This window comes from Mycetomoellerius zeteki, unplaced genomic scaffold (assembly GCF_001594055.1).
Source record: "Mycetomoellerius zeteki isolate Tzet28-1 unplaced genomic scaffold, Tzet1.0 scaffold415, whole genome shotgun sequence".
In the NCBI taxonomy this organism is placed as follows: domain Eukaryota; kingdom Metazoa; phylum Arthropoda; class Insecta; order Hymenoptera; family Formicidae; genus Mycetomoellerius; species Mycetomoellerius zeteki.
Genome location: NW_017257409.1, coordinates 2484372 through 2495534, shown reverse-complemented (window position 1 = coordinate 2495534; position 11163 = coordinate 2484372). Strand labels below are relative to the sequence as shown.

Below are 11163 nucleotides of genomic sequence, written 5' to 3'. Positions count from 1 at the left end.
AACTTAATTATTGCAAAATTGCAAACAGTATTATAAAAACTGCTTATACTATCTGATAGAAGACACTTTTTAGTTTGTATTTATGTTTTTGAAGTTGCATTTTTATCTTTTGTTTAAGAAATATTGTCTAAAAACAAAGTAGTATGTCGGTATTGGTGACCTTCCTCTATATATGATATACAAATAGAATGTGAAATTATTTAACATTGTAAATTAAGGAATAAATTAAAATCTTATTATTAGGAAAAGAATAAATGCTTTATTTTCTAACCAATTCTTTAGAGAAATTCAGTTTTTAAAATTAAAGATAATAATTAAAATAAAACAGGATTTTTCGAAGGTAGTATCAAAATATAATTATATTAATTGTAAATAAAAAATATACGATTCAAAACAGACATAATACAATATTTAACATAGATAAAAAAACTGCTATACTATTTTTAATAAAAATATCCAATATATATAATATTATAAAGACTATAGAATCAATATATAAACTATATAAACTATAACCAAGATATAACTTATCATCGTTCAATTGATTGATACTTGAACTTTGACGTGTTCATCTAAAGTGAGCGTTCGAGAGATGAAGTTAAAAGTCGGACAAGGCAATCTCGAAAGCCTCGGGAGTTATACGATGCGCAGTCGAAAAATCAACGTAAATTTTCTTCTTGCGTCCCTCAGTGGGATACGTCGCTGTCAAGTAAAACAAGATGTCCCCCGGTGTCTTGCGGGAATGAAGGACAGAGACAAGTACACTTACGATTAAGGGTTTGTTCTGGATGGGACGAGAAAGTCCGGGAGTCAGACGTAAAAGTTGAAGAAGAAGAAAACGGGAAAAGGGGAGAAACCGAATGACAGAAAGAGAAGAATGTAAGTGAAAGAGAAGGGAATGCTAGGAACAAGAGAGAATCTTAAAAAAGATAGAAGGAGATGTGAAATCTAAGGGATACAGGTAAAAACGAGACAGAAAAGAAGTCATGGCTTTAAGAGAGATGAGAAAAGGGAAGGAGAAAGGGATACATACTGAAACCTTAAGATAGTCAGGAAAACAGAGAGAGATATAAAAGAAAAATGAATACTTAGAATGAGAAGCTACTATAAGAGAAAGAAGTCTAAGAGATAGCAACACAAGAAGGAGAGAAAGAGGGAATGAGACAGAAAAGATGAACAAAGGGGAAGGTGTAGGGCTGGGAACGAGAGACGATTCCGGGAGTCGAGGGGTTGCTACAGTTGGTGGCACGAAGGGATGTATGTGTGAGTGTGTGTGTGTGTGTGTGTGTGTGTGTGTGTATGAAATGGGGAAAACATTCGCTCGGGTTCTGGTGGCTAGTGTCGGGGCTGGGCTGATACACAAGGGGCCCATGCCAGAGTGTGCGCCGGTAATTGCGAGCTCTATGTAGATCCACTTACAGTGATTAAAAACTGTCCTGCTGGGTATCATCCGTGGCGGAACGACACATCAAGGATGTCAGCAAGTGTGAAGAGAAGAAGTGCAACGACCAGGATGCGCGCCGCCAAGAATAATTCCGTCACGTCTCGCAGCCACGTCAGTTTGTGCGCGTTTAGAGATAACAATCTCATGCTATTCTACAATTCGACTGATAGCAGAAAGGGCGGGTATAATTTTTTCATGACATTTTCCGATTGTGAGTATGACACTTACCGTTTATACATCTTGCAATCTAAAAATGTAGCATTATTTTAATTAGAAACGTTTAGAAAAAATTGTTACTATTCTTGAGAGGGACAAAAGGGAGCTTAGATTTGGCTTCTTTCAAAAAGACCGATACAATCTTAAAGATTTGTATTTAAAAATTGTAAGAAATTTAGTGCTGCTTTTATTAATGATTTTTATTAAATGTCGCGGTAGTAATATTTTTGTATATAAATGAACAGATTTTTGCTAGCTATTTACATGTTACAGCTAATGTTACATGTTAAAACATACACTCAATGTGTATATTCTAAAAGTAAATGGGAGAGAGAGAGAGAGAGAGAGAGAAACAGAGAGTGAAGAAGGAGAGGAGGAAGAGAGGAAAAGATGGGAAATAGAGAAAGAATGCAGAGTGTAAATTTAATCAGATTTAATATAATAGTTTTTCTTGTATTCTATCTTATTACTGTACATATATTGTATACGAACTGCAGCGATCCAGACTTTCAATTAAGGAAATAAGTTTAGGGTGAAGTCGCATCAGCCTGCCATCTCAGTCTTAATTACGGTCTGCTCCGTGTAGCGTGGAGACATTCACTTTTATTGGTACGATCGTCGGAATGGCTCCATTACAAATTAATTAGACATACCAAACTTAATAAGAGAGAGAAAGAGAGAGAAAAGAGATTTAATTTAAGATTTTTTTAAATTGATATTTTTTCTTAATCATGAAATAAAATTATTCCGTTTTACTATATAGAATTAAACTTCTTTTCTATTAAAATAATGGAAAAAATAAACAAATAATGTATTTGAAATCGATGGAGATTAAGGAATTGAAACGTGAAATATTTAAAAATATATTTTTATGCAATACTTATATATATTATATATTTTATTATATCATAATAAGTGGGCTTTCTGTACACACATTTTCTTTCATTTGCAAAATGTTTAATTAACACTGTCGACATTTTAACAGAAATTTGATTATATAATTCTCTTTACAATTTTTTTTATCCATCTACAAATATCTTCATAATTAAATATGAAATTGAAATTTTATTAGAGGATTTACATTTATATTATAGAGTATTATTATTAGTACAGAATTATGCATTCTACTTCTTTTGCATATGTTCATATTCTGCTCTCTCACCGACAAATCTAATCACATCGCGAAATATATCTTGCCGATACCAAATTAGATCGGCCCGAGGTCAGAAAGCAACCGAGCGAAATCCGCGGTTAACTGGTTCGAGAAGGGAAAATCACGACGAAGCCTAGCATAGGGTGAATCAAACGGATAAGCGTAGCGTAAATTGCACCATCGTGCGGTACTTCTGTAGAATTCTTAATGCCTCGACGCCTGTTTACTTTAATCATCGACATCAACACAGATATAATCTTGATCAAACAATGTCAAGCATAAAAATAGCTACCATTGTAAGAATAATTTGCTCTAATTAAATTAACGATTGCTGTATATGAACGTAAAATGTCCCTGGTAAAAAGATCTCACAATTTCATATTTTTAAGAATTTTTTACTTTAAATTTATATATTACCATATATTTCTAAAAAAAATACTTTAACCCCTTCTTCAGACTTATAAATTTGCTTCAAAAGTTATAGAATGAGAAATCTTAAAATATTCCATAATTCATGTATGTATAATAAAGATTTTTTGAAAAGATGTAGACTTTTTGAGTACTTATAAAAAGTTCCACTTCATATAAAAAATCCACTTCATATAAAAAAATCTGACATTTTTTTTAAAAGTTATAAAATCATATAGAAATTATAAAGAATTCTGAAATTTATATAGAAATTCTGTAAGAAGTTAAAAATAAATTTCTCAACGTTTAACTATTAATCTATAATTAATGCCAAATACATTATTAGATCTATACATGTATTCATGATTATTACTTAAGTATACTAGTAGTCTCTATGTATTAAGTAAACGTGTAACCAATTTGAAAAATCAATTTTTAGTGAAAAAGTTGTAAAAGATTATCTTTGATTGTACAATACTTATATGTTAAATTTTTAATTGTAATTACTTGTAATATAATTAAATCTTTATTAATATTATTGCAAATGGGAAATTAATTTGAAAAGTAGATATATAGAATTAAGATGTTATTTAACATTATAATCCAAAGAAAATACTACGCAAAAATCTGACGAAAATGTTATGAGAACCGCATCATATAAATTAAATATTTAATCGCGAAATAAAAGAACATCATCATCATTTATAAAATTGATTATGTTACATCTTTGCGTGATTTATTCATTTCATTATAATGCAAAATGGAGAACAAGATTTAAAAAATCGTTCGAATACTTTAAGAATGTTAAGAAAAGAATTCGTGGAGGACTACCAAATAAGTCTGTCCTTAAATTAACAAGATACATAATAAAAATATGTAAGAAAGATAAAATAATAAAATGTAAAAGATAAAGCAATAAAACAAACTAAAGAGACGAATTCGTGCACACGGACACGTATCGAAGCGTATGTGAGAGCGGAGGGTAGAATTCCCGTACAGTTCCCGTCTAAAGAGATGATTAAATATTTATCCAGAAGGTGCTGGACATCTGTCGATATGCCTTGTTGCACTTTATTTTGGCGCAGTGTATTTGTTTAACATTAACGCTACACGCGCGCGCGCGCGCGCGAGCACGCAACGCGCTCTCTCACCCTAATTCGCCTCATCGTCGTCGTCACTTCGGCAAACAACGGCACACATGCTACGATCTGCTCGAGGTTTGGTCCGTGGCCAAATACGAATTATTAGCGTTGTCTTTGGCACATACCACGGACAGCACATTCATGACCTAGTCGATAATCGCGAGACAATTAAAAAAAAATAAACAGCAGAATTGGTCTTATGCCCGACTTTATGCAGGAAAAGTATAAAAAGTTAATCAAATTCATTTTTTTTGCTATTTTGCTGTTATTTTTAAAGTTTGGAAAAAATCCGAGTTCTAAGAAATTAAGCATGTTGTCATTAAATACACAATCATCATGAAATATCGACAATTCTATTTTTTATCGAATTAATTTCATCTTTTTACGTAAAACTTTTTAGCGGCTGTGTCTCTCTCTCTCTCTCTCTCTCTCGTTAGTTTTAAAACACAGAATCCCCTTCTTTTCCTCAAAATATTTATGTAACAAGACTAAATTGAAAGATCTAGCCGCCTTTCTGGCTTGATTTTGCATCTCGCTTTTGTTTTTTTCCCTTTTTTTCAATCAACGGCAGATCACGAAGAAACGCGATGCCAGGTGTAATCAATTTCGGATTAATTAGCACGCGAGGGGGCTCACGGTGTTCGTCGCGTAGTTACGATTCGAATTTCACGAAAAATCGCCACGCCGGTTGCGCAACCGGCGCGCGACAACCGATAGCAGCAGTAGCAGCAGCTGATAAAAATCCAATAGCCCCAGTGTTTGCCAGCCAGAAAGGGCAATCACGTTCATCATGGTGTCCTGCGCTCCCGCCGTCGCCTCCCGCCTCCACCGTCGCCGCTGCCGCTGCCGCCGCCGCCGCCGCCGCCACCGTCGCCGCGGTGCCACCCTCCGCCGCCCATCTCGCGTCCCTTCTAACCCCCGTACAGTCTCCCCTAGCTCCGACAGCTCGAGCAGTTACGTCCTACGAGCCCTGAACGTAGCCGCCCCTGGAAAATCCGGGGGTGGGATTCACGTGCGCACACGTTGAGGAACGAACGGTTTAGGGAGTGACGAGGAGGGACGGAGATTGAAGGGGAATTCGCAGCACCGTAAGGGAGTCCAGGGATGCAGTGGGGGCAGAGCGGCGAAATAGGGGGTTGAAGGGGAAAAGGGTGGATGAGCGGCAGCACCACCGGTCAGATAAACGCTAAAGCAAATAAATCCGCTACTTTAACATGCAGGTCACCGCAGGTGTCTGTTTATTTTATTCGTTAAATATTTCATTTGGCCGGCTAGGGCCAATTACGAGCGCGCCGAACAGCCAGCCTCACCGCTTCGCTCTGACGAGCCGCGCCGAACTCTCTGACGCGCTTCGTGCGACAATTTCTCGTTTTACGACAGAAAATATAAAAACGTAATATTTGCCATTCGTAGATATCGTAAACTTAAGTCTTGATTCAATCTTCAATATAGACTCCAAGCTATATTTCAACTTCTGGATAAATTAGTAATTGTTTGCTATTAATTGTTCCTAACAGAAAATATGTATTTTGAATTAAATATCAACTTACATCTACATAGTATGAACAAAGTTCCATTACACAAAAGATAATTATAAAGTTCTTGTGCAGTTTTAAATTTTCATTACTTTTGTTTTACAAATTCAATTAATGAAATTAATCTTTTAAAAATATTAAAATAGCAATTTAGTGAAATTTATTACGTATTAAGAGTAATCTCTTATTTATGAAAATTTCTTTCTAAAATATAATAGATTGGAAGAGAGTTGAATCGATTTCTTGATTTCCTCCGTGTTCATTAGATTTAAATCTATTCATTTCTTTTTATAGAAACTCGTATTAAGATTATTATTTAATAAAACGTCGCTTTTTAGACAGATTAGGATTAATCTGATTTAATGTATCTCATTTTAAATCAACTGCAAAATATATTTAGAACTAGATACATAATGAGACGATAGATATGAATGAGAAACAATCCCACGAATAAATGTATGTAAAATTGAAATAAATTTTTCTTTTACTTTTTTTAACGGATTAGTCAATAACGGATTTTATCTTATCAAAATATAGAACGGAAATTATGTAAGTTCAAATCCTACGTAAGGATTTTATAATCATCCTGTCTATCGGGAATCGTTATTGTTATCATCATTATGTTTTGTGAGCATTTCTATTTTTTTTAATAGATAACTAATTGCGATCATTTTATTAAAAAATAATCTAAATAACTATGGATTTAAATTTGTCATAAATATGTGTAAATATGTCACCAAATACGCGTATAAATAGAAGAATATCTCAAATAGATCATAAGAAGTTAATCATAGATTTAGCATGAACATATATTTGTACAATCTCGATTTCTATTTAGCACTTGTAATTGGAGGTAAAGATACACATGACATAAATTTTTAACAGTAATGCTATTCATATGTCAACTAAATTATAACATTAATATATCTTTGTTAAATATTTGTTATTGCTTATATTACAATCTTATAGTCATAGACGAAAGAAAAATATCTAAGTAATATTAGTACAATTATATCTTGAAAAAGTACACGGAGAAAAAGATTTCTTTGGATTTAATAAATTTTATTGTATCCAAATAAATTTGTTATTTAGAATGGTCCAAACAAACCATGTTTAAATCAATAAGTGCGATTGTTTGAATTTGAAACAATGTAGATCTTTGTCTTAAATACATTATTTGTTTGAACAGATAATGTCTATCTTCGGCATTCGCGTGATCAAATTGTACTGCACAAACATAATTGATATAGCATATAGTGCTGTTCGTTTAATCCTGTTGTTAGACGTATAAGCCATTGTTTTCACAATTTCGGCCAAAAATTATAATGGTTGTTCTAGAAAGAAAGCAATTATTTGCATCGACCTCTATCATAACCTCTACCATACCAATACATTTTGCCATTTTCAAACAAATAATTTGTTTCATTGTTTGTATTCATTGTAACCAAATAATATATTATTTAATTGAAAGATATTACTTCAAATAATAATGTTATTTCTGTCAAACAATAGATGTTTCTCGAATGAAACAACAAAATTTTTATTCAAACAAATAATATTTCGTACAAGCATATGTTGTTTCAATAAAACAAATTTTAATCAAATAAATAGGAATACTAAATCCAAAGAAACCTTTTTCTCTGTGTATACACAATGAATTTAGTTATCTTTTTATAGTTTCAGCAAATCGAACGTAAATCATCAAGGAAGAATAAAAATAAGATCTAACGGCGTCGGACATTGTGTCAATGTTGCAGGTATGGTTCCAGAATCGGCGAGCGAAGTTTCGCAAGCAGGAGAGGTTGGCCCAGCAGAAGTCTACGTCGCAAAGTGGCATCGGGGTCGACAGCGGCGCGTCCAGCCCCGTGGCCGGTACCGTGAAAGCGGAGGGACGCTCGCCGAGGAGTCCGGCGACGCCACCCGGTGGCTCGAACAGCGTGCTTTCGTCGAATGAGATCAAGCCGATCACTAATCAGAACCTGGTGAACGTGAAGCACAACACGGATGGCACAAGCGACGGCTCGCCCAACGTCAGGGGAAGCAGCGGTGGCGGCAGTGGTGGCTGGGGCTCCTGCAGTCCCAGGCCCTTTTCGGCGGCCCTGCCGCCCTATCTGTTAGACCCGCTACCGCTGAAAACTGCGAATCTCTACTAAACCGTCTATCCCCGTCACTGGCCTGGCGGAGAATGTAAATACAGAGAGCCGCCCGCTCGTCAACACGGAGACGACACGCCGTTCAGGTTCAGGAAGCGTCCAGGTTCCTTCCCGAGCCCCGGTTTCCCGTGGCACGTGACTTCGTCGATGCCCATCCGCACATGCGGTATCTTTAAGAACTCCGGTAAGACGCGCCGCTCATATTTTTGACAAAGATACATTTAGACAGTCGGGAGAACGGGCAGAAGGTGTGTCAGCTTGCTTTGACGTAGCTGAGATACATTCCGAAATTTGTGCGCACACAAGACAGAGCGTTAAATGCCAATCATTGAAAAATCAGGAGTCGAGGTGAATATAACTTATTGTTAGTGAATTTCGATTGTGGTATTATCGTGCAGAGATTCAGAAGCCAATCAGATACTGTCTCTTAAGTTTGACGGAGAAATAATTCGTAACATCAAATATTTCGAGCAGTTTTATAGCATATGCTATGTTTATTCTGCATTCCTGTGATAAGTGTAATAACATTTGAGAGACTAATATATGTTTCCTTGATTTCTTCCCGGTTGCTTTAATCTTCACGTTGTCGTATTTGTAGATAGAGAAAAGAAAAAGAAAATAGCGTACAATTGTATGATGTACAATATTGTTTTTGTTGATACAAGTATGCTGTACCTATCTATTATTTGACAAAATAATTTTAAAGAAGGCATAACTTGAAACGCTGTTTTCAGGCATCTATTGAAATCGAGACTAACCAAAATAATTGAAAAGTAATATAAATGTGGATTTAAACTCGTATCACATTCCAGTTGATATCGAGAATAATAGAGTTTATGCGAATGTTTACTCTAAATGACAATTTTAATGTCCCCGAGGAATAAGAATGAGACACTTATATTTATTAACTTAATAACGTTGACTCACTAAATTATGTAAATATAAATAATTCTATATTTTTTAAGACAACTTGATAAAAAGAACCAATAAAATTAATCTAAATATAATATATGTGACTTATAATAAAGTTAGATATAAAGAACCTTTTCTTTAAATTAAAAATTTATTCTATACTTTTTAATTGAATAAATGATTTTCTTGAAAATTTAATAAAACGATGACTTTCAATAAAATTAATTTATTCAGGGTATCACATAAGAACTATTATGTCTTATATTAATTTAATGTAAAATAACTAATCTTAAAATATCCTGAATATATTACATCGTTTTCAATTATTTATTCGTTTTATTATAATTATCATAAGACAGAAAGATAAGGATTTTATCCGAACCAATGAAAACGCTATTAGAATATTGTGCTAACCCTCGTGGGACATTAAACTTTCGTTTTCAGTACATACTTCCTATTCGTATTATTTTCTATTAACAATGTCAAGCTAGGATTAACACAAAAAAACACAGCGTAGAATAGTATCCATAAAAGTACTATTAATCACGCGATTATCACTGGATTTAACAGACTTAGTTTAACGGGGTTGATTTAAGTACTGAAAATTATGGCTATACATTGCGAAAATCTCTTACGATATTTATTATGTGTATCAAGTAGCAAAAAACGTATACTTCCACAGTAAAATCCTTGACGCAATTATCGAACGTACTTCGCACTGATTTAATGCGCGATTCCAGCGACCTGTCGAATAATTAATTAATTAAATGTTAAAAGCAGCGATCAATAAACAAAGGGAAGAGAGCGAAATCTTGCTGTCAAAATAAAAATGACTTTCGATACAATTCATTTTACTAAATTACAAAAAAGAAAAGTATTCTGAGAATAATATTATGTTAAATTACGTTTTTGATAGGGAATTTATATTTATCTCAACTAAAAAATATTTATATTAATATTGATATTTTTCATTTATATTCAAAACACCCATATTAATCTAAAAGAACGTAAAAAAAAAGAAAAACTAATAACCAAAGTTCAAATTAAGATTGCCACTTTAATTGACCATTAATTTTATATGTATATTCTATTTCGTTATAAAACTTCTGTTGCAGAGCTATGATATAGTAATTTGTTAATTTCAATTCGGTAAAAATGTAAAAAACTCTAGGAGGAAAGTCTTATATCAAGAATCGCTGTGTAACGCGAGATAATTAATTCGCGTTAATTCGCAGATCGACGGAATTTCTTCTTAGAAAGCCCTTAAGATAAATACTTACATACCGTCCTGTGTGTCTCGTACCAAGAAGAGCGAGGGTACCTGTCTTATCACGATATACTATGGACAATTTCGGCAGTGGTCTGACTCGTTCGTCGTGCGCCGATAACGAGCGTACCTTATTCTGCGTATGTATAGTTTATCGATTACGACTGAATTTATTTTATAGTGAGATGTATAAATGTACATTAGTTAAGATGAAAGGTATGTATAGTTCACCTGAAAATATTTTTTTCCTTTCATGAGTCTCGTCAAATCCGCCTTAACTTTTAGAGGACCAGTAATTGGATACATCTCTCTCAAGTATATCAATTATAGATATCAATATGCTATTAATTGCTCTAATAATTGTAGCTACGTTAAACATAATTAAAATTGTTATACTTAAAGATGTCCGATTCTAATTTGCTTCTCTAAAAAAATCGACTTTTTGTAAAAAGGAGACGGATTTGAAATTGCCCTGCTTGTTAAAAAAAAGCGAATTTTTACAAAGAAGCTCGGGTCAACCCTAGTTACGATGTTTTTTTCTATTTTTTTTAATAAAAAGTAGTTTGTATTCCAATACGATAATTTTATAAAGTATTAAAACGTTAATTAGTTAGAACAAATCGTCTGATGCATAACGAACAAAAAATCGCTTAGTTATTATAAAACTCTAGAAAGTATTACAAAGAAACTGATATTTTGCAGAGACGTAAAGGTCCTCTGAAAGTTAATGGAAATAGCGTGCGAAAATTTCTATCGTGTCCCGAGGCAATCCATATCCCAGTTCGATAACGAATGTGATTTTTTAACGAGGCACTTTTACAAAACTGCGTATTACTGGCGTGTAGCGAGCCGCGCTTTCGCCCGTCTCCGCGAAAGACGCGCATTATCGATTATACGCGACGGCGACGAGAGGGGAAAGGCTCGTCTCCGCAA

At 34.0% G+C, this 11163-nt stretch overlaps 1 protein-coding gene across 1 annotated transcript in view; it reads left to right on the top strand.

Annotated features, from left to right (window-relative positions):
* The window catches only part of LOC108726381 (paired mesoderm homeobox protein 2B), a 22689-nt gene extending 14175 nt beyond the window's left edge, over positions 1-8514 (top strand). The window contains exons 3-5 of the mRNA XM_018453892.1: positions 1195-1255; positions 1300-1388; positions 7656-8514. Of these exons, the coding sequence (XP_018309394.1) occupies positions 1195-1255; positions 1300-1388; positions 7656-8051 (546 nt within the window). The 3' untranslated portion in view covers positions 8052-8514. The remainder of the gene's footprint in view (positions 1-1194; positions 1256-1299; positions 1389-7655) is intronic.
* The last annotated feature ends 2649 nt before the right edge of the window (positions 8515-11163 follow it).